At 32.4% G+C, this 26,724-nt stretch overlaps 1 protein-coding gene across 2 annotated transcripts in view; it reads right to left on the minus strand.

The window, feature by feature from the left end:
- UBR1 (ubiquitin protein ligase E3 component n-recognin 1) overlaps positions 1-26,724 on the minus strand; it is a 153,875-nt gene that overhangs the window by 60,724 nt on the left and 66,427 nt on the right. For both annotated transcript variants that reach the window (XM_051977172.1, XM_051977173.1), the window contains exons 15-27: positions 24,740-24,920; positions 21,993-22,054; positions 21,114-21,224; positions 20,158-20,223; positions 19,785-19,886; positions 19,287-19,350; positions 14,469-14,593; positions 13,217-13,269; positions 7,440-7,542; positions 5,523-5,571; positions 3,904-4,058; positions 2,741-2,840; positions 941-1,050 (exon numbers count right to left, since the gene is read on the minus strand). In XM_051977172.1, the coding sequence (XP_051833132.1) occupies positions 941-1,050; positions 2,741-2,840; positions 3,904-4,058; positions 5,523-5,571; positions 7,440-7,542; positions 13,217-13,269; positions 14,469-14,593; positions 19,287-19,350; positions 19,785-19,886; positions 20,158-20,223; positions 21,114-21,224; positions 21,993-22,054; positions 24,740-24,920 (1,281 nt within the window). The remainder of the gene's footprint in view (positions 1-940; positions 1,051-2,740; positions 2,841-3,903; positions 4,059-5,522; positions 5,572-7,439; positions 7,543-13,216; positions 13,270-14,468; positions 14,594-19,286; positions 19,351-19,784; positions 19,887-20,157; positions 20,224-21,113; positions 21,225-21,992; positions 22,055-24,739; positions 24,921-26,724) is intronic.

Consider the following 26,724-nt stretch of genomic DNA (forward strand, 5'->3'; position numbering starts at 1 on the left):
CTGATTCACAGGGTCATACCAAGTTAGATATAATCAAACCACTGAAAAACAAGTATAACCTTCCTAAAATGAAAAGCAAAGAAATGAAACATTTGCTCAAATACTAAATATTGTTTAGTTGTTTCATTCATGTTTACCTCCTAGTAATCCCATTTGGGGTGTTCTTGACAGAAATACTGGAGTGGTTTGCCATTTCTTTCTCTGGCTCAATTTACAGATGAGGAAATTGAGGCAAATAAGATTAAGTGGCTTGTAAGTAAGAGGCAGGATGTGAACTCAGGGCTTCCTGGTACTAGGTCTAGCACTCTACCTTGACACTTAGTGAAACTGTGGTTTAATAATTAATGGTGATTTCTATTTGAAAATTTTCTTTCTTGGGGCAGCTAGATGGCACAGTGGATAGAGAACCAGCCCTGAAGTCAGGAGGACCTACAGTTAAAATTTGCTCTCAGACACTTGACACTTCTTGGCTGTGTGACCCTGGGCAAGTCACTTAGCCCCAATTACCTCGGCAAAAAAAAAAAAAAAAAAGAAAGAAAGAAAATTTTCTATCTTAAGAAAGACAGGGTTCATTATATTTTGTTCTATTCTAATAATGCACTGGGCATTAAAAAGATAGCCTGGCAAAGATTGTTTAGCATATATGTGCTAAACAGAATCTTTGCCAGGCTATCTTTTTATATATATATATAGATGCATATGTATATAGATCTTTATATATAGATAGATAGATACCTTTTAAAAACACAAACATGAGCAAAAGTTGGTGTCAACAAGAGAAATAAATGATAATGAACTAAAAAAACAGATAAATTTATCATCAGAGAAGAAGGAACATTGTAAGAAAATAATAGCTATGGAAAGAATAAAACTAAAACAAGATAGATTTATTTTGTTTATGTATCATTCAAGATACAATAAATTTATTTTTCTTATCTACCTGTAGTATCCAACTAATCATGTCCTTTTGAGCTTCCAATTGGGGAATTCCTTTCAGTTTTTCCAAAAGTGTTTGTATATTCTGAACATTCCCAGATGAACTTGCCAACCCTTTTTCAGGAAATAAAAGTAGAATTGTACAAAATTAGCACATTTTACAATACTTTCATAATAAAATATAAAAAGTGTGTGAATTTAGTTTTATAATTATTGGCAATTACTATGAAAAATCCATGTTAATTAAACACTTCCATTTTTCTTCTACCAAATCTTTTAACAAAGTTAATATGTAGTACAACTGACTAATATGTAAAACACATTTTCTCTTTTTCTGTTTATTCATTACTGGAGGGGAGAATAAAAAATAAGTATAGAAAAAGCAGAAAAGAGAGATTATATTCACAGATAATTATGTTATATCTCTAAATAGTCAAAACTTCATTATGAAAGTTTAGTATAAGAGATGCTTTTGTTTTTTACTTCATCCACTGGTTACAAATTAATGAATAGTAGTTCAATAAAGAAGTCAGATTCTGTTTCTTGGTTTTCAGCACTTTTTTGAAAAAAAGGTCCTATAATCTTTCTTGAAAATGTGTTTCAGTACCTTAAAAAAAACTAGAAAAAAGGAAACTATTCAGATTATGAATTTAAAACTTTCCTGTTTAATTTTCTAACTTAGATCTATATAATTTTGTTCCAAATTAGAGTTTTAAAAATATATATTCACTGTTATTGTTGCTTCAGAAATATTTTAAGTTTAATTCAAAAACACAAATGCTCTACACACTGGCTACTACAAGATTTTGTTATTTTGTTGATGTGGGTAATTTTTCTTACTGATAGACTGAAACTCCATTATGTTTTTCTATTGTTTGTAAATGGTTATGGCTGAAAGATTGAACATGCTTTGGTGTCACTCTAGTCAAATTTAGTTAGTCTAGTTTTGGACAACAGATTTATAACCCATTACTGGATCTATACTAAAAGCCTTTTCAGCACGATAGAATGAACTTCTTGTTACCTAGAGTTACCTGAACATTAAAAAAAGAGGCACTAAATTATACTTTAGGGAGCCCTTTTGCAAATATCTTAAAAATTGGCAATCTTCTCAAGCCTAGGATTTGTCCAACTATAATGATAATGAAATATCAATTGGAATATAAGTCTGTGAATGGCAATTTATTAATTCTAAAATAAGTGCTGCCAACAACTGATATATTCTGGCAAAAAGTGACAAGCCATGAAATGCACAACTCTTACTGTTGAACAAAGGCTCAAAAGGTCTTTGCACACAAAGATACAATCATCTTTGGGTAGAAATAAGGTGTACTTCCTTTTGATTGGTGAAGAAAAAACTGTACTATTCTTCTTTCCCCAATGAATGCTATATCTACATTTGTACTAACCAATAATGTTATAGTACACGAATCACTATTCTCAGGTGCCAATACTATAGTGTTCTTCTCTTGGACCACATTTCTCCAACTCCCAAGAGGACTACAGCAGGCAACCAAGCACAACTATAGTCAGAAGGTACTCTGTACTAATGCTGCCACATACCACATTCCTTTGCCTCCCCGCCTTAGTCCCAGTCAAATACATTTTCCCCAAGTGCAGGTAGAGCTAGTTATTGCTCTGCTAACACCCAAAGTCAGAGATTCCCATGAGTAGAAATTATTAAGCCAACAGTAATAAAACTACAGACATCTTCCCAGCTAAAGAAGGCTAAGTCTTTAGGATTGTAATCCTAAAATTTCACTCACAAATCAGAATTTCATTGAAAAATAAGAACCATACATACGTGAAGCCTTATAATAAAAATCAAATGTCACTTCTTCTTCAGGAGCTCTTTGGAGCTGTTGTTTCTCTTCAAGTAGACCCAGAGCAAGAAGATGAAATACCTAAAGAAGCAAGAAAGAGAAGATAGACTTTGGAACCATACACCTTTGGTTAAATTTTTTAAAAATTAATAAAGATCCAGAAATATAAATAAATACAAGGAAATATGGAAGACTTATATATGGGAAAACACAATGGGTTGAGGAAAACCACAACTATATTCACACTGACTACAATAAAGAAAACCAAAAGTAGTGAGCCTTGACAGAGACTTAGAAACACTGAAAGATAATGGTTGTCTTTTTTCTGTTTGTTTAGTTCAAATGATTAAAGGATAAGGGTTTTTTGTTTTATTTTTGGTTTTTGGTGAAGCAATTATGATTAAATGACTTGACCAAGCTCACACAACTAATAAGTATTAAGTGTCTGATGTTGAATTTGATTTTAGATTCTCCTAACTTCAGAGCCAGTGCTCTATCCAATGTGCCAGCTAACTGATCCAGGATAAGAGTTTCCTGTAAGATTTTTCTTCCTAATTTTTATTTATTTGTGATTATTTATCTTTCTGGGTTTTGTTATAGAGTCTACAGTAACTTTTTAAAATGTAAGAGGAATTCAAAGAAACAAAAAATGTACTATTCATGCCTCTAAAGGCAGAAATTCTTAGGAAAATTAAAGCACTTTGTACAAGTCAAAAAATTTTACATTTAAATAACACTTTAAGATTTACAAAGAACTCTCCTCACAACTCTGCAAGAAAGTTGGTCCAATTATTATAGTATCCATCTTATGGATGAGGATAATGAAGCTTAGGTAACATGTAATTTGTCTTTCCTATAGTCACACATAGGTACTAAAAAAGAGAAATATAGAATCTGAACACAGGTCCTTAAACCCAAGACTGATACAATTTATCCTATATTAAGGAGGTGATAAATAAAAGGAACTGAGGAGGAATTGTTAAATATGACAATGTGCTACTAAAGGAAACTATTGAATCTCTTGTAGAAGTCTTTAATCATGGCTCAGATAACCAGTTGAAATCATTTAAGTGCATTCTTATCTGAAAACAAACAGCTGAACTAATGGACTTTTCTTATGACTCTAACTTGCCATTATACATACCATCTGGATCATAGCTTCAGTCCATAAATGACTATCCAGTTCCACTGCTCTACGCAATATGGTTGTGAGAATGTATATCATGATATCACAGTTGAGAATGTTAACCACCTTGCTGAAAGCAGAACAGAATTCAGGAGGAGGTGGTGGTGGTAGTGCTGGTGGAAACAAGGCCATATATATGTAAATTTCTATTGTAAATAACTGTATTTATTTCATTACATGATTCACAAATATAGATGAAATAAAGACAAAAAGGAACAAAAGCAAGTTTTTGCTACATAAAAGTCAGAGGAAGTCCATGTCAAAAAAAAAATCCATGCCTTAGAAAACAGAGGCCTCCTTTAAAGCCAAATAATATCTGAATGAAGGGAAGCTGAATGACCTCTATACACCTATGCAAAAAAATACCTTAAGAAAGAATAATGATTAAGAAATCCAGTTAAATGACCCAAGCTCAGTAAAACCAGTGAAGTCACTAAATACTAGGCAAAGAAGATGGTAGCTTCCCACTGTGACCAGACCACTGGCTAGTGATGCATGTACCTTATAAAACTGTATTTAGATAAAGCTAGAGAAGAGAGCCCCTCTGATAGAGTTCCAAGGTGTTTATGGGAAAGGCAAGGTTCAGATGGGACAACCCAGATCTTAGCCTGTTCTCAGGCTCCATAAAAAGGACCCTAAAGATTGAGTATTCTGAAGTTCAAAGATTCTAAGAAGCTTATCTTTAAAAAGTACGGGTGAGTGCCCAGATCAGAATAAAAAGGGGTAACTACTCCCTCCAAAAGTATGGCAGGAGACAAGGCCTGGCCCTAGCACAAATCCCTAATTCAGGAACTAAAGATGAAAGAATGAGTAAAGCAAAAAAGACAAGAACCAATGTTAAAAATGATTGCAAATCTAGAAACTTTAAAAAAGGAGATTGTAATTCTGTGACAATCATAAATAAATACAAAAAAAAAAAAAAAAGAAGAAGAAGAAGAAGAAGAATTTTCCTACAGGGATTAGATGAATACCAGGATGAAAAAAAATAGAATAAATGAAAAAAAGAAAAGTTCTGGAGGAAAAAATTGAAAGGAGAATAAATAGCTTTGAATAGAAAGTGGTCAATCTTATCCAAGTAACAGACTCTTTGAAATTGGAATGGACCAAAACAGAAATCAATGATTCCATAAATCATACAGCAAGAAATATTAGAAAAAAATCAAAGTAAAAGAAAATACAATATACTTGCTAATATAAACAACTAATCTGTAAAACAGGTCAAGGAGAGATATTCAAAGAATTATTTAAAAAAAAAACCTCAAACAACTTTGAAAGACTTAAGAATTCTGATCAAAACAATAACAAATCATGCTTCTAAAGGGTATGTGATAAAGGAAACATCTAAGCTCATAATAAAATTTTAAAAGGAAAAAAGAAGATATGAGCCATGGCTTTGATCACTCAAAACTCCCTCCCTCACTGAGGTGAGCCAAATTTTATAAGACGAACAAGAAACAAAAATTTTCCTTTTCCTACCAGCTGCCCAAAATAGCACCCCCTGCCAACTCATCAAAAAGATTATTATTGTGCTGTCATTAAAGCATAAAGCTGGTTCAATTTACCATCTCACTTCTTACCTTCGTCCTTATTTTCTTGTTTTTTCCTTTTCTTCTGCATATGTTCAGCCTGTAGAAGAAAATTCATTTTTATTGCATTATACTAACTACAGAGAATAGTTCATTTTAATCAGGCATGACAAATCTTATGGCATTTTAGATTCTTAAGTCTCTCTGAATCATTTTTCACATTTAAAAAATGAGGGGGAGATTAAAATGACCTCTAAGGTCTTACCTAGATGTGCTGCTCTGGATAAATTACTAAATTAATGCCATCACATTATAAATACTGATATATAAGGCCCACCAGTTAAAAGTTAATAGGCCAAACATATTTTGACAACCCACTGTGATCAATCAAAATGACCCAACAATCAACAAGTTTGTGTCAACCTCAAGAGTCAGAAAGTGGTTTAGTATAGCATTTTTCCAACCCTTTATTAGTTGCTCTGAGAAAACTTTGGGGAAACTTTCCCAGTTCCTAAAACTGGAGTCCTAGTTAGAGAGGGGGCAGGGGTATCAAGCAGGAGAGAATAGAACATGAAGTGCCCTCTTCTATAGATTTTATTCCTACCTTAGTGATAAGTTGTTATGTCACAACAGGTAGAAGAATAGGAGAGTTGAGTGTCTCTGCCTATATCATCTTTGGTATGTTCAATTAGTGTTTAAATGTCACTAAATAGATGGATTTCTATTTTACTTAGAAATGAGAGGGGAAGGCAGAGGGTGAAAAGATGGGATTAGTGGCACTACAGTCTTTGGGTATGGAACATTGTCTATATTTCAGATTTTTTCCAGGTATTAATTAGTTTTCCTGATTTTTTTTCTTCTTGCTCTTTTTTTTTTTTTTTAATTTTTAAGAGTTGGTTTTTAGGGGATGGATTTAGAAGATAGATAAATTTATACAATATACAAGCAACAGATATCAATAAAAAATATTTTTTTTAAAAAAAAAAAGTCAGGTTACAGTCACTTAAAATTTTCATAATGTAGTTGTAGCAGGAAATTTGGATTAAAGGAATTTTGTTTTTCTAGGATCTCACTTCCAGGAATAGCTTTTCTTCTCAAAAATGCAAGAAAAATCATCCTGCAGGAAATAGTTTGTAACTGGTACCATTTAATGATTATAAAAGTTACTAAAATTAATACTGACGCCCATTCAATGTTCTTACATTACTAGAACCAAGCATGGAATAACAACAATTACAACACTACAGTCACCAAATTAGTAGTTCTTGATATAAATGAGCATAAAACATTCCAGCTTTGCTTGCTGAATTTATGACTTCAAAAAAGAGCTGGAAACACTGTTGTTAACAGTATCCAACAGTATTCTAGTTCAATTATTGTTGTCATTCAGTCACTTCAGGATTTTCTTGGTAAAGATACTAGGGTTGCCATTTCCATTTCTAGTTCAATTTACAGATTAAGGAACTGAGGTAACAGGGTTAAATAACTTGCCCAGAATCATATACTAGCTAATGTCTAAAGGTAGATTTGAAAGTTGAGCCTTACTGACTCTAAGTCTGGTACTATATGTACTGTGCCCCCTAGCTGCCCTACTTTATTTTTAGGATTCTTCTTTGTAGACTAATGTACACAAATGGATAAAATAAATTAATTTAAAATAAAATATCCAAAAATGAAACTGTGGAGAATTTTGTTTTTTAAATTTTTTTAAACTACCTTTAATTCTGTCAATGTAATCTGAGGCAACAGGCCATTATTTTTTAAATTTATAATTAAAAAACAGATGAAAACAAAATCAAACAATAACCTCAAAATTCATTTGGAAAATATGTTAAACTATTTTTCAAATATGTTTGGGTTCTTTCTCCTCTTCTAAGGTGGGGCCTCTTTTTATTCTTTGTTCAATTTTCTTTAGAAGAAGAGAAATAGTAATGCCTACCTCCTTGTCCTTTAGATATTATTTCCTACCTTACTGTGCTGTGTTTTGGAGTAGTGATAAAAGAACATATTGAATTCTTTCATGCATTCCTCCCTCAGCTCATAAACTCCATGGCCTGATACACCTGGTTTCCTAAAAAAATAAATAAATAAATAAAATAAAAGCAGATCAATTGTTAATAATTTTTTAGTGCCTTAAGATTTGCAAAGAATTTTTTATTCAAACTTTTTAATTTTCAAAACATATGCAAGGATAATTTTTCACCACTAACCTCATGTTCTAATTCTCCCTCCCCTATGCCCCCCAACCCCCACTCCTAGATGGCAAGTAATCCGATATATTCAACTGTAATATTTAAAAGCCTTATTCAGACAAAATAAAAACTGGAAAATTAATATAAACCATAAGATCTAAAAACAAAAAACCCCAATCATATCCTATTTAGTTTATTTCGTGGAAAAATAATATTTTATTACAGTAGAAAGCCACAGGAATTATGCACAGAATATGAATGTAATGTAATACTATTATGTTAAATTGATGATTTCAGAGAAACTTGGGAAGACTTGTATAAATTGATCTAGAATGAAGTGATCTGAATCAGAACAATTTATACATCATTATAAAGCTAATTGTGAAAGACTGAAGAACCAAGATAAATGCACCAACCAATCCAGATACAAAGAGAAAGTATGTTATCTACTTCTTACTGAGTCGATGAACTCAGGCCTGAACTATATATATTTTTTTGGACATAGCCAGTATAGAAATCTGTTTTGTTTGAATATACAAATATGCAAATTTGTTACAAAAGTTGTTCAGTCACTTTTCAATAATGTCCAACTCTTGTGACCCCATTTGGAGTTTTCTTAGCAAATATAATGAAGTGGTTTTCCACTTCTTTTTCCAGCTCATTTTACAAATGAGGAAACTGGGTCAAACAGTGTTGTGACTTATCCATGGTCACACAGCTATTAAGTATCTGAGGCCAGATTTGAACTCAGAAAGATGAGTCTCCTTGACTCTAAGCCCAGTGTTCTATCTACTATCATTCTAAAACTGTAAATTATGGAAAATACACCTTCTTTAAGACATCTCTCTGTGAATGCCCTACACCAGTGAAATCATCAATTAAGGGCACTCCCCTATCAATACTACTCTTCTGCTACTCTAAATGTGAAATACCTATTTAGGATCCAATGAGTGGAAATTCTACCAGAGGAAGGATAAAAATCTAGATACTGTCACTATAAATGGTGGAAAAAAGATGGGCTTATCACCTAGCAAAATTCAGAATAAACAATAAAAAGCCTGACTGTTCCACTGGTGTACATACGATGTGAAGAGAATGAGAAGAAGATTTTCAGCAAGCCTGGGATAGGCCCCCTAATGTTGAACTAATACATGGATATGGATAGGGATAAAACAGGATGGGAAGCTTTGGATAAGTTATGATCTGCACTGTCAGAGGAATATTATTATTAATTAATTGACCAAATGGAGCTTGTCCTAGGACTTATTGGTGGTCAATAAGAATCAGATTGGTTGGTGTAAGGCCTGGTCCTTAAGAAAGAAATCTAGCCAATAAACCTCAAAATATCTTGGAAAGATTCAGAGGTGCAAAAGAGGCAAAAAATATTTTTAAGAGCATTTATAAGTAGGGGTATAATACCATTATGTGGGCAGAAAGCGGAAAGGAGGGAAGAAAGGAGAGAGGGAAGGAGAGAAAGAAGAGAGAGAGAAAGAGAGAGAGAGAGAGAGAGAGAGAGAAAGAAATGAAGGAAGAAGGGAAAAAGGAGGAAAGAAGGAAAGGAGGGAGGAAGATAAGAAAGGAAGGAAGAAGGAAAGAAAGGAGGGAAGGAGGAAAGAAGAGAGGGAAGGAAAAAAGGAGAAAAGAAAATTAAAAAAAAAATTCTAAATCCTGATTGACTTAGATTGAATGTAAATAATAGTCATTTCTGCTTTGGCAAGAAACTCTGAAGGTCTCCCCCCACCTCCCAAATTTATTGATTTAGTTGTTTTGTTTGTTGTTTTTTTGATTAGGTGAAAGCATAGATTCTTTGCCTCAATTGCAACTTAGCTTTAATCACTTAATGGATGTGGCTTCAGTCAAAATGAGACCTGTTAAAGACCTTAGCTTTAAAAGGCCAAGCAAGGTCTCCCACTGAATCCAGGGCCATCTCCAATCATCTTGATCTGTATCTTGCCACTGGACTGAGATGGCTCTGGAGGGGAAAATGACGACTTTGCACAGTCCTCCCTTATTTAAACCCAATTGACTTGCATGTCATGGCATCACCTTCTTGATGTCATAGTTCTCTTCAAGAATGAAGGACAAACAACATCAATTACTAATTAATATTATTATTATTTTGTGGGGGATTGAGAAGAGGAACATACCCATATTAAATATTATGCAGACCTACTTATATATACTATAAATAAAAACAAAAAGATAACTATTGGGAGATGATTACTCTAAACAAAATACATTAATAAATTATTTCCCTAAGGAAAAATGTCATTGTCTGGATGCTCAGAGTAAAGTTCAAAGATAAAATAGGGAAAAAAAAAAATAGAAAAGGGGCTCTCAATAGATGATGACGTTATTGGTACAAATGGTCTTATTTGCAGATGATTATTATGATGATTGTATCAAAGCTTAGAACACTACAAAGATTCCTAAAAGAGATATACAACAACTGAAAAATTCAGCTTAACAATACAAATAAGATATAAGATAAATGAAATTGATAAAATGAACGGTCCAAATTTTTTTGATCATGCCTCCTGATCAACAAAAACATTTTGAGTACATACCCCCAATATGTGTAAATTTATTAACTTATGAATTATGTTACAAAATATACTAATAATTATGCTATAAAACAATGTACTATAGAAAGTTTTAAAAGATGAGAGAAACAAGGAAAAAGTATTTATTTCTAGAGATAACAGGGAATCACGAGAGTAAAGTGAATAAAAGAATGGCATTCTGATCTTTAAAAAAATCACTTTAACAGCTTTCACTTGTGTGGAGGAGAAATTGGTAAAGAGAGGCAATGAGATGATAAGACCCTTAATAGATTGGTAGTATTGTAAACAGAAAGGAAAGGATATTCAGACCACTTCCAATGGTCTTTGATGAAGAAAGCCATCTACCCCTAGAGAGAGAACAGTGGAAACCAAGTATGGACTACAACAGAGTATTTTCACTCTTTTTGTTCTTGTTTATTTGCATTTTGTTTTCTTTCTCTTTTTCTTTCTTTCAAGATTTTTCTTGTGCAGTATGATATTTGTGGAAATGTTTAACATATATTGGATCATTTTCCAACTGGGGAAGGGGGGGAAGGGAGGGGAAAAAATTAGAACATGGGGTTTTGTAAGGGTGAATGTCAAAAATGACCCATGTATATATTTTGAAAATAAAAGATTATTTAAAAAAAAAAAAAAAGGAACAGATTTGAGAGAGATAATAGTGTAAACAAAATTTAGCAACTTTTGCTTATGACACCAAGGTTGTGAACCTGAGTGACTAGAATGGCACTGATCCACTCAAAAAAGAAAGTAAAGTTCAAAAAAGAGATAGGTTCTGGAGAAACTGTAATGAGATCTGCAGTGCCTACTTTACCCTATCCATGGATCTGTTCAGTCAATAGACTTATTCTATCTCACTAAAAATGAGAATTCTGGAATTCTACATTAAGTTGAATGTATTTTGCCTTTTCTCCTTTCCTCTTTCTTCTTTCCTCAGCTATTTTGCTTTCTTGCTTTTTTTTCCCTCTGGAATGTTTTTTATTGCTTCCTCTAAATAATATTGTGAGGGTCTAACATAGAAGTATTCTTCAGCACACTATCCATCAGATCTAATCCTTAAATTTAATCATCACCTCCACTTCATATTCATAAGATATGTTATTTAAATCTTTATTATATAGTCTTTTGGTCTTCCCTCTTTTCTTCAAGTTAAGTCTGAATTTTGGAATATAAAGTTCATGACCTGAGCCACAGTCAGATCCAAATTTTGTTTTAACAGACTATATAAAGCTTCTCTACCTATGGCTGCAAAAGGTATAAGCAATGTGATTTCTATATTGACTATGTGTTGATATCCATGTGTAGAGATGCCTATTGGGTTTTTGGAAAAAAAAGTTTTTGCTATGTATGATCAGCAAGTTATTCTGGGAAGATGAGAGTGGGGAATATATAGCAGAGCAGAGGTCAAATCAGGACAAAAAAAAAAAATGAAGGCAAAACATAAACTTCTTTCAAAAGGCAGTTAATGTTTTAGTCTATTAGTTGGTCAAATTCATATATATGTATACATACATACACATATATACATACAGTTCCAAAAATTTGACTGTCAAATTTTGTTTTCTTCGCTAGTACTTAAAAATCTTAACATACAATAAACATCTAGCTTCTTCGAATGAGTGTTCTGACACTCAATTGGACTTCATTCATGAAAAACATTCCTTTGCTTATTAGGTCCCCTTTAAGAATAACTGAACAGAAGTGAACCCTGGTTACAGAAAAACGTCCACTGACAGAAAAAGGCAGTTGGTGTTAAGAACCTTCCAAGGGAGATTGGCAGTATCTAGGTAAATATGAATCAATCTTGAAAAAATCTTGTTTTGGATTGAAATTCAAAAAAGCCTTACATGAAATGATAGATAACTGAATGCTTGAAATTTGAAGTGATCACTGAGAAAATATACAAAAAAAGAGAGGAAATAAGCCATAGATTTTTCATCCATGTTCCACACCCTAACTAATTTCCATTCCTCCCCATGCCACTTATCAAATCTATACATTTCCTTAAAATATTTCAAAATTCATAATTAATTTTGTAGTTTTAAAAGCTTGTATCATAAATTCTTCATAAAAATAAAGCAGAAAACATTCATAGCTATGATAGCATACATTTATTTGAAATAAATTAAAAATATTAAATATGCTTTAAAAACCCAAAGAAGGAACATTTTTAATTAACAAAAATATTTCTCCTTCAAACAATACCTAGTTTTTTTCTTTAAAGAAAATAATATTTTGTGGGACAAGATTTTTTTAAAAGATATTATGAAATGCAGGAGCAAGGTACCATAATTATAATATCATAATTTGTTTAAATATCACAATTTATGGTTACTCAATTATCTTTAGATGTTCTCAGGTAAGGTTCTGTTTTTAAACTCCCTGCAATTACTTTATTATATAAAAAGAGCTCTATTCCTAGAACTAAAAGCATCCAAAGAGAATGAATTGTCAAACTGAGCCTATGGATTATATAATAAGGAATGCTTATAAGGGTTCACTTTTATCACTTCAAAATCATCCATAGTTAAATGAAATTGCTTTCCAATAACTCTGCAAATCCCTTTTATACTCCTCACTTTTGAAAAGGAGAGTTTTGAACATGAAAAAAAGGTTTTAAATTCAAAGGAATAATGTATAACAATGAAGAAATGATAGGCTCTCTACACATGGTAAATTATAGCTATAGAATTTTGGTGCTCTGTGGCCAAGACTTAACATCAGTTGGTTTTGCCAGGATTTTAATACAAATTAAGAAATACCTTTTCTCAATATTTTGCAACAAAAATTTTTTAAGGATAAATAAAAAAAGTTCCCCTGTTTCTAATGATATTGAATTAACTTTTAAATTCTTCATTGTATACTTGGAAATAAATATTTTGGAGGAGTGTAATTCTGGAAGTTCAGATAAGCATTTTTTAACTTCTACAAAGTACATGAACAATAATCATACTAACTTTTAAAATAATTTTAAAGACAAGGCACTTACTTAAATATGGCCACTTTGTTGATGACTTTCTCTAAGCCAGTTTCATTGTTTTCCTGCGGAAATAATATTTTTGTTATTTGCCTTTATATGGTTTCATTCTTTTTTATGTTACATGACAGAAATCTTCACAACTCTGTCAATAAACAATAGTGTTTAACAATAGTGTCTGTCAATAGTGCTCCGTGATAATAAAACGTCAATCTGCAGTACAATAGAGAGGAAATTAAGTTTTAGTTTTTTGAACAAATTTTTCTAATCAAAATTTCAAGTCTCATCAGTTTCTGACAGCAATACTGGCAATCTTCTGATAAAGTTTAATCTTGTGAATTTTTTTTTGGAATTTTAATCAAATGATCAAGTATAAAATTTCAGTTTTCTCATTTGTAAAGTGAATTTGTAGAGGGTCACAGTCAGTGGGGAATCTGCTAACAATGCCTGGTTCGGCTCCCCATCTCCCTTAAGGGCTCTCAGCCTTCCTGAGAAGTCAGGGGGCAGTGACAACCTGTGTTGAGACTGAAGCAGAGTGATAGCAGGTATAAAAGTGATACCAGGTGGCAAACTACATAGCAAGTTGTTTATGTGGTCCTACAAGCTCAGAGTTGTTTTTGTTACATTATATAAAGGGGAAAGTCCTTGAAATAAACAGACTCCATTTTCCTAATTTCTGCCTCACTTCTCCACTTCTCCACTAGGAAGAGCTATTTTATGTTTTGTCACCCCACTTGGGGGTTCTAGAAAGCAGGACTCAATATTTTAATCACCCCAACTTGGGGGATTCTAGAAAGCAGGACACAATACTACCTCACAGAACTCTTACAAAGAAAAGCACTTGATAAATTTTAAAATGTTATTAAATGATAAGTCACATCAAATATGTACAACAATTAATGAAAATAATAATGGGTTATAATAATAACACTCTTTGGGAATACAATTTGAAGATATATATTTTTTCAGTATTCCAAAAGAGCCTTGATTTTTGTTAGTTTAAATATCCCTTTCACCAGGAGAGATCACAACTCTGTCAAGTTTCAACAGAAGACTTTGATTTTGTGTCCAAAAATGCAGCCATTACATGGTGGTAAAACTTTTGGAGAACTGAAATTTATATCATAGTATTTCAGGAAAAACCTTTTTTTAAGGAAACTTCAATTTTATAACTAACAAAGGGCCAGAGGACCTAAAAAGTAAAATGTTTTTAATTAAAGGGGGCTGGGGGAGGGGGGGGAGGAGGAGTGGGAACCCTACTCACATTCTCTGGTAAGGATTTGGCAATAATACTATGAGGCATAGGCTCAATGCAAAGTAAGTGGATAATTTCCCTCATAATAACCTCTTCTTTATCCACATTACCCACTCCAGGCACATAACGCTCTCCTAATAAGAACAAAAGAAAAATGAAGAATGATGAATATTAGAATACCAATACTATTTGTTTAAATTGTAATCGCCCATGTGGGACTTATAGAAATTGCATTTTGTGAAATCTCAGCTTGTGTATACAGCTGTGTAAAAGATAAGAAATATTTGCAGTTTCTCTAAATTTAAACCCTCTAGGATAGTAAGCACTTAATAATTGTTTATCCATTCATCCATCCTTCAAACTACAAAGTCTATTCAACTACATTAGAAGATATTTCTAATTATGACAAACATTAGTCAATTGAATCAGGCACAGAGCACCTGAATAATTGATATCAATCAAAATAACTGTTTGTTTCAGTTTCTGGAAATCCTATCATTAGCAATACACACTAAAATTTCTGTGTTGGTACTGTGATAGCCCTACCCTTTTCACGAAAGTGATCCTTTGCAGTTCAGAAATTTCCTCTACAGTAAATCTTAACAATGGCATGTTTAACCTATACTGGATTACTTGCTGTTTAGGGGAGGGGGGAAGAGGGGAAAGAAAAAGAAGAATTTGGAACACAAAGTTTTGTGAGAGTGAATGTTGAAAACTATTTTTGCCTTACTTTGAAAAAATAACAAAGTAAATCTTAAAATGTTCCAGGACTACTATGAAGAACTTATGATAAATAATCCTGCCCATACACAGAGAAAGAAATGATTGTGTCTGAATAGAGATTGAAGCATTCTCTCTCAAGTTTATTTTTAGTGGGGTGAGGTGGTTTGTTTTGTTTTGTTTTGAGGGGGAGAAATATGTTTTCTGTGACATGATTTTTATGGAAATATTTTACATAACTTCACATGTGCTTTATTAAGGGGGTTTGGAAGTAGGTATAAGTGAGAGAATCTGGAAGTTTTAAAAACAAACAAAAAATTATTTTAAACATAATGCAGAAAAATATTAAATAAATAAATTGAAACTCTAAATTAAATCATTTGTCCTTCCATGAAGCTCCTAATTTCAACCAGACTAAGTAATCCTGAAGAACAACCCTTACCAAGTTACTTAACTGCTCCCAATATCTATAGCCTAAACATCCAACATGAGATAAGACTGCCCAGTAAAGGAGCTGAGATTTTTAGCTGAAAAATATTTAAATACCTAAAATACAAGTTGTAGCAGGTGGATAAGCCTGCCTGCCACTATCACTGTATAATCAATACTAACTATTATGACTATAAACTTGGCTTAGATAACAATAATTGCTTAGTCTATTGCAATGCCAGCTCTCTATTCTGTCTTCCTACAAACTTTATTTCAATTCTTCCACAATACGTACCATATTATGCCTGTCTCCACTGTTTTCTAAAAATAAATTTTACTGCGATCTTTATTGTATCTTTATACCATCTAAATTTCTTCCATGTGTCCCTTCTTTCTACTGAGCAATTCCAGATAACAAATTAAAAAAAAAAAAAAAGAAAGAAAAGAAAAGAAGAGAAAAAAAAACTGTGGCAGCAAGGTGACACAGTGGTTACAGCACCAGCCCTGAAGTCCTCAGGTCCTCCTGAGTTCAAATCAAGCCTCAGACACTTAACATGTGCTAGCTGTGTGACCTTGGGCAAGTCACTTAACCCTAATATACTCAGCAAAGAGAGAGAATTAGCAAAACCTAGCATGTTCTCTTTTTCTCTCCACAACTCCCACCCTCTTCCCCACACAATATCTAACAACATATTCAACATTCCTCACTCACTGATTCCCCCACTCCTGCAAAGGAATGGGAGGGAAGGTATCTTTGTATAAGCCTTACTTGGAAGTCAATTTTGTTCTTTGTAATTGTGCAATATTCATTTTTTTTAGTGGGTGTTTTTCAATTTACATTGTTACAGTAGATGCCTAATAAATATTTGTTGACTACCTGTATATTCTGGCTGTGCTTACTTCATTCTGAATTTTTCTTTCACTCAAGTCTTTCCATAATTCTCTGTATTGATCATGTGTATCACTGCTTCTAGTTCTTATTTCAGTCATGCCCAACTCTTCATGACCCAATTTGGAGTTTTCTTGGCAAAGATACTGGAGTAGTTTTCATTTCTTTCTAGCTCATTTTATAGATTAGAAACTGAGGTAAACAGAGTTAAGTGACTTGCCCAGGGTCAAAAAGGTAGTAAGTGAGATTGAATTTTAATTCAGATCCTCCCAACTCCGGAGCTTCCTCTCTATCCACTGTGCCATCTAGTTGTCCTACATCATTTCTAATATCACAATAACTGTTTCATTACATTCATATACCACAATTTTGGGGGCTATTCCTCAGTTGATGGGAATTTATTTTTGTTTCCAATTATTTGCTGCCACATCCTTTTGTTACTAGCTTATAATCTTCATAAGGAATGGATGATGTTTTCTACATAAGAAAATAACTAGTAAATTTTTGCTGAACTAAAGGCCCTTCTCCAAACCAATCTCTTCATTTTACAAACAAAGCAACTGAAAACCATGGTGAGAGGGGAGGTGGGAGAGGAGGAGAAAAGACGGGCAGGGAGAGGAGGAAGCTTTTTAAAGTGTTATCATGAGAGTGATCAGCTACATTTCTGATCCTTATTCAAGGAGTCTTTCATTAACCTTATTAACAAACTGTCTTTTATAATGCCAACTCTTCGATATTTTGGGCACCAAAATGAACTTATACCTAAGAATATAATGTCTTTTATTGTTCACATTTCAAATAATTTTTTGGTTTTCTGGGGGAGAAGGATGAAGAAAGTTGCCCAGACCTCTAACTAACTGGTTTTGGGTACTGCAGGTGAAGAAGTTTCCCTTATCAATGCAAGATAACAAACTAATCAGCAACTGCATGGGGATGGAGGCTTGAAATATATAGAACTAAATTAAAGAGAAATTGGGAAATATTTAGTTAACTAAATAAAAATATAAAAGGGCTAATGTTGAAGAAATGTCCATGCATATGTTTTGAAAAATAAAAAATTTTAATTAAAAAAAAAAGTAAAGAAAAGGTAAGGCAATTCCTAAGGATTTTTTTTTAAAGCATGCTTCAATCTGTATTAAAACAAAATCATTTCTTTCTCTGAGTATGGATACCATTTTTTTTTTTTAAATCAAAAGTCCTTCAGAGTAATCTTAGATCCTTGTATTTCTGAGAAAAATAAATTTATTCACAGCTGATCAGTCCACAACATGGCTACTGCTTTGTACATAGTATATTTTACTTTGTAAGATCATGGAGGACCTTCCAGGTTTTCCTGAAAGCATACTACTCATCATTTCTTATAGAATAATAGTATTCCATCATAATCACATGCCGTAATTCATTCAGCTATTCCCCAACTGATGGGCATCCCTTTCCAACTCTGCACTGAGAAATGAGCTAATATAATTATTTTTACACACATAGGTCCTTTTTCTTTCTTTATTTATAGCCCTTTGGGCATAGTTCCAAACTGCTCTACAAAATGCCTGAATCAGTTCACAATTCCACCAACAATGCGTTAATGTCTTAGTTTTCCCACATTCCCTCTTAGATTTATCATTTTCCTCCTCTGGCCTACTAACCAATCTAACAGGAGTAAAGTAGTACCGTAGCAATTTCTAAAGGCTTAATAGATTGGCGGTATTGTCAACCTAAACACACCTTAAATGCCAACTTTATATTTTAAATATTCTATTACATCTTTCTGTACTTTTCCTTTGGGATTTACTAATCTCTTAACTTCAACCAGCAATGCCTATAGAATTTGTGGCATATTTCTAAAGACCAAACAAAATGTTTACTTTTTGTTTAAAAAGTGACAACAGCTTAACTATATCACCTGTTGAAATATGATTATCTAGCAAATGGGTATTTGAAATAGATCAGATGTTAATAACAGCTCACATGTATATGAGTTTTATATATCACTTCACATATTTTATTGCATTTGATCCATGCAACCACTGCCAAAGGGACAAGACAAATAAGTATTCTCACTTTCTAGATGAGGTCACTGAGGTTCAGAGAGATCACATGCTTTGGCCCAGGTCACAGAGCTTATCAGCAGAGATCACCTGAGACTTGAATTGGTCTTCTAATGTTTATATGTAGTGTTTTCTGTTCTACCTAAGTTGCCAAATAAGGAAACTGTCCTTGAGTTTTAAATTCAGAACCTGCCAATTCATTCCTGTTAATCAAGAAATATTTAGATTAACTGCAGCTGTATTATCAAATTCCACCTCTAACAGTCAATGTAAATGATTAAGAACACCGATGAACATAGTTTTGTTCTCTCTGATCATTTGGAAAAAAAATGTCCAACACTTCCATGTCACTTTGATAGAAAACAATGAAAATGTAAGCTGAACTACTGTCTTATTTCTACATACTTTCAATATCTTCCTATGCCTAAAAAGCTGACAACACTGGATCTGCAGGTTTTCTTCATCCAAATTTTGCCCCATCCAAGACAAAGTATCATCAATATAATAGATGCTTCTAAGTCAATACAATACATCAAGCAACCAAAGGCAAATCTATACATCCTATGCTTTCTGTCAGTGGCTTTTCTAGTCACAATTTATGTTAAAATTAGTGTAATACACTGCATTAGGAGAATGAACTAGATAAAATTGTAATAACCTCATTAATTCTTTTAAACCTTCAAAAAGCAACAAAATTCTATTTCAAAAATATCTGTTTTAATCTTGTTACCTCAAGATTCTTACCCACAATGTAGATGAAGAGCTGAAGCATTTCTTCTATTAGTGCATTATATTGTTTAATCAAATCCTATAGAATTTTTAAAAAGAATAAGTCAGTTACATCAGAACATAAGAAAATGAAAAATGTCATATTGGATCAGTTCAATGGTTCATTTATTTCCATATTTCCAGACTCTGACTATAGCACTAGGCAAATATAATCAAACTCAAAAAGCTAAGAATTTATCCCATATATTATTAACTTTCTATTAAAAAATTCAATATTGAAATTAATTCTACCTAACTTTAACTCCTTTCCTCTATTATTACTTTTTTCCTTCCCTGGTTAGAAGAAAAAGTAGCTCTGCACTCAGGGTTGTCAGCAATGGTGGGAGTGTACTTTATGTATTAAAAGTGTATATTCAAATGTAGCAAATAAATACTACAATATATAATTAAATTTTTTTAAGCTCAATATTGATATTGATGGAATGAATTAACCTACCCTATTCTGCTACTTACCTGGTCCTTGGTGGGAACAAGCTTCCTAAAAGCATCAACAAGTTCATATCTCTGAAGTATCAATAACAAGAAATTGTTGGGATCCATCAAAGATGCGCCAATCTGTGTAATATATCCAGAAGCATACACAACCATAAAATTTCTCATTTGTTAATAATAATTGTAATTTGGTTTTCATATAATGGTCAGGAAAATTACAAAAGAAGCTAGTGCAAGATTATCCAGCAGCAATTTTCATTATTATTCTACCAAATACCATATAATAATAAAATAAAAGCTGATAAAATTAAGAAACTACAGTAGCTTAAGTAGAGAAGATTTTGAAGACTAATAAGGCAACAAATACCAGTTGTAATTAGAAAGAGATCATTACCTGAAGCATGATGATATCTTTGTCATACATCTCCTCTCTGCATTTAACATCTTGATAATAAAATACCTACAAAGTAAAAATGAGTAAATAGATTTAAATGGAAGAAATTGTAATTAAGGTTAATTGCAATAACAAACAATTCTTACTAATCTGGAAATTGGAGAAGAAAATAGAAAACCACTCTAGTATCTTTGGCAAGAAAATCACATGGACAGGATTGGCATAAGAGTTGGACAGGGCTGAATGAAAGAACAACAACAATAACAAATCTAGAAATTATGTATGGACAATAAGAAGTTAAGAGAAATTGTACTAGTGAATAAGTCTCAGTGCCCTTGTTCTTTTCTTTGGGGTTCATGAATCTCCAATGCTTATCCATAACTCTAGTTCTACCTAAGGGCCAGCTGTCAAAATTTTTCTTTCCCTTTTATAATGAAGAGAGATATCATTAAGTATGTGAGAGAAATAAATTGTAAAGAGAAAACTTTGAATATAAAAATTGTGATCTGTTGCCAATCAGAAAATACTTCTTAAGGAGCTCTTCTGTATAGAGTGCTACCTCTGGGGAAATCATTAGTTAAGATAAAACATGTCCTCTCCCACCTAGCTACCTTTAAAAAATATATATAACTAAACAAATAAAAACAAATGATATGTGTATTATGGAGTTATTAAGACCTTAATATACATGGCACAAAGCAGGTAATTAATGCATGCTAATTGAATGAATGAATTCAATATGTGAAATTATCCACCACTAAAATCACAGCCTGATCCTTCTTCATGTTGAGGGCAAAGCTTCTTGAAAACTACGACAGTAGAGCACTGATCAAGAAAGGCTTCAAAAACAGACCCCATTTGTTGCTTGAGGGTTAGTCTCACTGCACATGTAGACTCATTTAAAAGGTTCAGTGACTATTCAGATTCATAAATGTGAAGAGTAGGCTTTAATGTACCTGACTAATTAAGGAAAGACCATTTCTTCGCCACATATCAGCCCCAACTTGGGCAACCAGAACCAGACAACGCAAGGGATATTCCACCAGCAACTCTACTTGAAAATCTTCCTAAAGGTAAATGGCACACAAGATTAGTATTTTAATTTAAGTAGATTAAACATAGAGAAAAGCCTGTATGTTTTGGAACTGCAGTGATACTACTAACAGGCATCAACTGATTTAGAGTAGAGATAACTCCATTGGGAGCAGAGATAACCTATCTACATCTTCTGCTATTGTTGTTGTCTATAGGCCTAGAATAACTTTACTGGGAAAAAATGGGAGACAACGTTGGAGGAGGGGTGGCAGAAGAACTTGCCTTCCTCTGATATTATCCTTTAATACATGGCAAGGCATGCTCACAAGAGAAAAAAATTTAAGTGTAAAATGTACATTTTTATAAAAAAAAAATTTAAACCTAGAAACATGCCATACAAGTAACTGACAGCTTATACAAAAGGTAATGATTTAAATAGTTTATGACATAAAAAGAGTACTGGACCAGAAAAGAAAACTTGGATTCTAGCTCTAATTTTGTTACCAATTGGCTTATGATTCTGAGTAACTCAATGGACTTCTCTAGGTTTCAACTTTCTCATCTTTAAAATGAGTAAATTGAACTAAAGACTTCTCAGGTAAATTCTAGCTATAAAATTCTAATGTAATTTCAACATGTCACAAGGATAATTTTCTAAGTGAGAATTTTAAGTGGATTTTCAGAGTATCTTGTTTTTTTCTTTTTTGACTATTTCTTCATAATATCCTTTACTGTTCATCAACTAAGAAATGTTGAGAAATGGAAGATAAGAAAAATCAACACTTAGAGCAAATACTTACTGAAGGCACAAATTCATGCAGTCTTGAAAAGGCTCCAATCTTACTTAAACGTACATGAAGACCTAAAATATGAAAGAGAAATGGGTTTAATAAAATCCAACCAATATTGCTCAAGTCAACTTGATACCTTCTCAATGATGAGGCAACCCTTTAAAAAGTTTGCTTTTTAAAGATAAGATTTATTTTCAATTTCTGACTTCATTTTTAATTAAGATTATTTTATTAAATACCAGTATAAGTATAAAAGATTTAGAGCTAGATAAGACTATTATAAAGACTATCAAAATCAACCTCCTCTTTGATTTGATTAGATTATTTGAATACTGATGTCCAGAGAGGAAAAAGAACTTCTTTATGGTCATGCAGGTGGCAGGTGGCTAAAGGAAAATGTGAACTTGGGTTTTCTAAGTCCAAAGCCAGCACTCATTATATCACTCTGCTATTAATTATAATTTATAACTGGATGGCACTCAAAGGCAATTCGTATTCAATAAATAACTAGATAGACAGATATGTACACAATAAATATGCTTATACATTATATAGCAAATATAGATCTCATTCTAAATTTAACCCACATTAATAAAAGATTTAAAGACAAAAACTTTCTTATTAAGATGAGTAAGAATGTTGATACAAAATAATGTGATATTAAGAATAAGTGGGGGCACAGAGCTAGGTAGATAGAGCACCAGCCCTGAAGTAAAGAGGACCTGAGTTCAAATCTGGTCCCAGACACTTAACAGTTTCTAGCTGTGTGACCTTGGGCAAGTCATTTAACCCCAATTGCCTCAGGCAGGAGTGAAGGGAAGAATAAGTGGGAAGATTTTCTGTTATCATTTGCATGTAATAGAAAAGGATCAATATTGATTTTGTCCTGAAAAGTCACATAATGAGATTAAATCAAAAGAAGTATAGATTGCCAGATGTGAAACAATCAGAACACGACAGGAGAGAAACAAAGGGATATAGTTTCAAACTATCATCAGTAAAAAACCAAAAAACAACATATTACAATTAGATTAATGACTGAAAACAGGAATATAGGACTCAACGGCAAATGGAAACTTTTTTTGATTTGATTTTTTTTCAATTACATGTAAAAAAATTTTAACAATAATTTTTAAAATTGTTGAATTCCTAATTCTCTCCCTCAATCCCACTATACACATTAAGAAGGTAAACAGTATAGGTTATATATGTGTAGTAATGCAAAAAATTTCCTTATTGGTCATATTGAAAAAGAAAATACAGAATAAGAACCACCAAAAAAAAAAAAAACCCTCCTCCCCCAAATTTAAAAAGCAACCCCCAAAATTTTGCTTCTATCTGTAGATGGCATCAATTCTTTCTCTGAAGGGATAGCATTTTTCATCATGAATCCTTCAGAATTATCTTAGACATTATGTTGTTGAGAAAGCTAAGTCATTCACAATTGATTATTGTACAACACTACTGTTACTGTGAACAATGTTATCCTGAATCTGTTTACTTCATTTTGCATCAGTTCATGTAAGTTTTTTTTTTTTTTAAAAGCATCCTACCATCATTTCAAACATTTTTTTTAAGTAGTGGGAAGCATGGTGGCATTAATAACAAGATGATGAAAATGGACAGTGGGAAGTATCAAGAATAAACATATCTTTATTTGAGTTTAAATTTAATTAGGTGCATAGATAACAAAATAGAACATAACTTTCAAAAGGAGAATGTGAAGAATTCTCATAGATGGTCTACAATCTGTTAAAGAAGCTAAAGGAAGTAAGAGGCTCAAGATAGAACTGGCAAGCAATAATGTATGGCATACAACATTTGGTGAGAGACAAAAAAATTTGGAATATGAAGTTTTGCAAAGGTGAATGTTGAAAACTATCTTTGCATATATTTTGAAAATAAGAAGCTATTATTTTTAAAAAAGTGAAAAATCACTTAGTTTTTAGTTGTTACCAGTATAAAAAGTCAAAACATGATTCACAGCACAACTGCACTGAATCTCAGCATGAATGTTTAATTGCTAATATTCATTAAATGGAAGACTATTAGTTAAAAAAAAAGTCCCATACACTGAGAAATAATAAGACTGGATAAAAAAAATCAACCAACCCATATTGGGAATGATCTAAGCAGAGGCAAGTGTCCCAAATGACCAGCGGCTAAATTAAAATGGTCTATTGATCCAAAAAAGTTTGATAATGCTATTTAACTATGTCTTTAAAATATAATTATGTCCTTTTGAGTCCATCAAGTCCCATTCAGTTTTATTGAAGTAGATTAATAAGTAAAATAAAAAGTCAGAATGTTAAAATTATATGGTCTTCAAGTTCTTAATAAATTCAGGAAACCACCTAACAATGCAAAAGACAAAAAAAAAAAAAAAAAAAAAAAAGAAAGTTATATAAATTTTTAAGAGGAAATAGCATCTAACTAGGGGAGCATTAACTATAAAAAGGGCAAATGAGTGTCCTGAATTTTCAAAATCCTTATTTCCTACTTTATCAGATTATTGTTCAGTTATTTAAAGCATATATATATGCTTGTGCTTAACTTCTATAGTAAAGAGAACTAAAATATGCTCCTAGACTGACATTTGGATTAAAAATTAAATTAATTTGAATTAAAAATTCTGAATTTAATTAAATTTGAATTTAAAAAAAAACTTTATTAAAAAAAAGACCTATTCTGGAAGCAGGAGGAACTTTGAACATAAAAAACCAAAGACCATGTAACAAGTCAGAAAAGATACTCACCAGCAAGTGTTCTAGAGAGTGGCAAATGTATGCTGACAGGATCTATAGACACTCTGTAGGGCTTGCATTCCAAAGTGTGGCCGTACAAGTAAATTACAGACTTTTCATAAGAATTGTTATTTAAAGTACACTTCATCACAGCTTCATAACAGTCTTTATAAGCCACTAATAAGAGGTCTTCCTATAAACAAACAATAATACAAGAATTTAACAAGACAGTCATTTAATTTTGTTCCACAAAAATTTGCTAAATATCAACAATGTGTAAAGAGTACTATGCAGGGTATCTGGGAATAGAAAAATACAAAGTGTAAATAAGATATAGATTTTAACCACCTACCTGGGGAATATGACACATACAAATAATAAAAATATAAAAAGTTCATTAGAGAACAAAAGAGCAAAGCACTCTGTGAGGTGAGCAAAAATTCTTATTGATAAAAGAAGAAGGGAAAACAGCTTCTGGAAGAAGGCAGCATTTGAATCAAGCTTCAACAATTGGATAAGAACTGAAGAACAGGCAAAGAAGATGGAGGGCATTTAAGCTACACAATTCACTGATGAAAGATCTTGAAAGATATGAGCATAAAACACAGGAAAAAGAATTGTCACCACTATTATATAATATTATACTAGAAATGTTAGCTTTAGTGATAAGAGAAGAAAGAAATTGAAGGAATTAAGAATAATGAGGAAATAAAACCACTCTTTGCCTGTGATATGATAATATACTTAAGGAATCCTAGAGCATCAATTGCAAAATTATAAAAATAATAAACAACTTTAACAAAGTTGCAGGATATAAAATAAACCTATATAGATAGTTGGTATCTCTATATGTTACCAACAAAGCCCAGCAGCAAGAGATAGAAAGAGAAATTCCATTTAAAATAACTGTAGACAAGGACAGTTAGATGGCACAGTAGATAGAACACCAGTGCTGAAATCAGGAGGACCTGAGTTCAAATCTGGCCTCAGACATTTATCACTTCCTAGCTGTGTGACCCTGATCAAATCACTTAACCCCAACTGCCTCAGCAAAACAAACAAACAAACAAACAAACAAACAAACAAAAAAAAAACTGTAGACAAAATTCAACATATGGGTGTCTACCTGCCGAGACAAAGCCAGGAACTATATGAACACAATCAGAAAACTTCTTCACATAAATAAAGTCAGATCTAAACAACTGAAAGACTATCAATTGCTCAAGGGTAGGCTGGATAAATACAATACAAATGACAATTCTATCCAAATTAATCTACTTATTCAGTGCCATAGAAATCAAACTGCCAAAAAATTACTTTGTAGAGCAAGAAAAAATAATAACAAAATTCATCTGGAAGAACAAAAAGTAGAGAATTTCAGGGGAATTAATGGGAAAAAATGCAAAGTGGCACTAGACCTAAAACCACATTATAAAGTGGTAGTCATCAAACTATTTGGTACTGGCTTAGAAATAAAGTAGTGGAACAGTGAAATAGTTAGATTCATGAGACACAACAGTCAATGAAAGAACTGGAAATTTAGTGGATGCTTATCAATTGGGGTATGGTTCAATAAATTATGATAAATACAATATACAATGTACATATTCTATATATACATATATTACATATGATATATGTAATAGAATATAATTGTTCTACAAGAAAGGATGAGCAGGCTGATTTCAGAAAGTCTGGAAAGACTTACATGAACTGATGCTGAGTGAAGAGAGTAGAAACAAGAGAACATGTATACAGTAGCAACAAGATTATAAGATTATGTGATGACCAACTGTGATGGACTTGGTTTTCCTCAACAATGTAGTGATTCAAGGCAATTCCAATAGACTTGGGATGGAAAATGCCATCTGTAGCCAGAGAGACCGAATATGGATCAAAGCATAGCATTTTCAATAGAAATAGAATGGTCTGCTTTTGGATAATATTCAATCTCCCAAGAAACACTGAAGTAAAGGTTGGGAGATTATTTATAGGAT

This window comes from Antechinus flavipes, chromosome 2 (genome assembly GCF_016432865.1).
Source record: "Antechinus flavipes isolate AdamAnt ecotype Samford, QLD, Australia chromosome 2, AdamAnt_v2, whole genome shotgun sequence".
Taxonomy (NCBI): domain Eukaryota; kingdom Metazoa; phylum Chordata; class Mammalia; order Dasyuromorphia; family Dasyuridae; genus Antechinus; species Antechinus flavipes.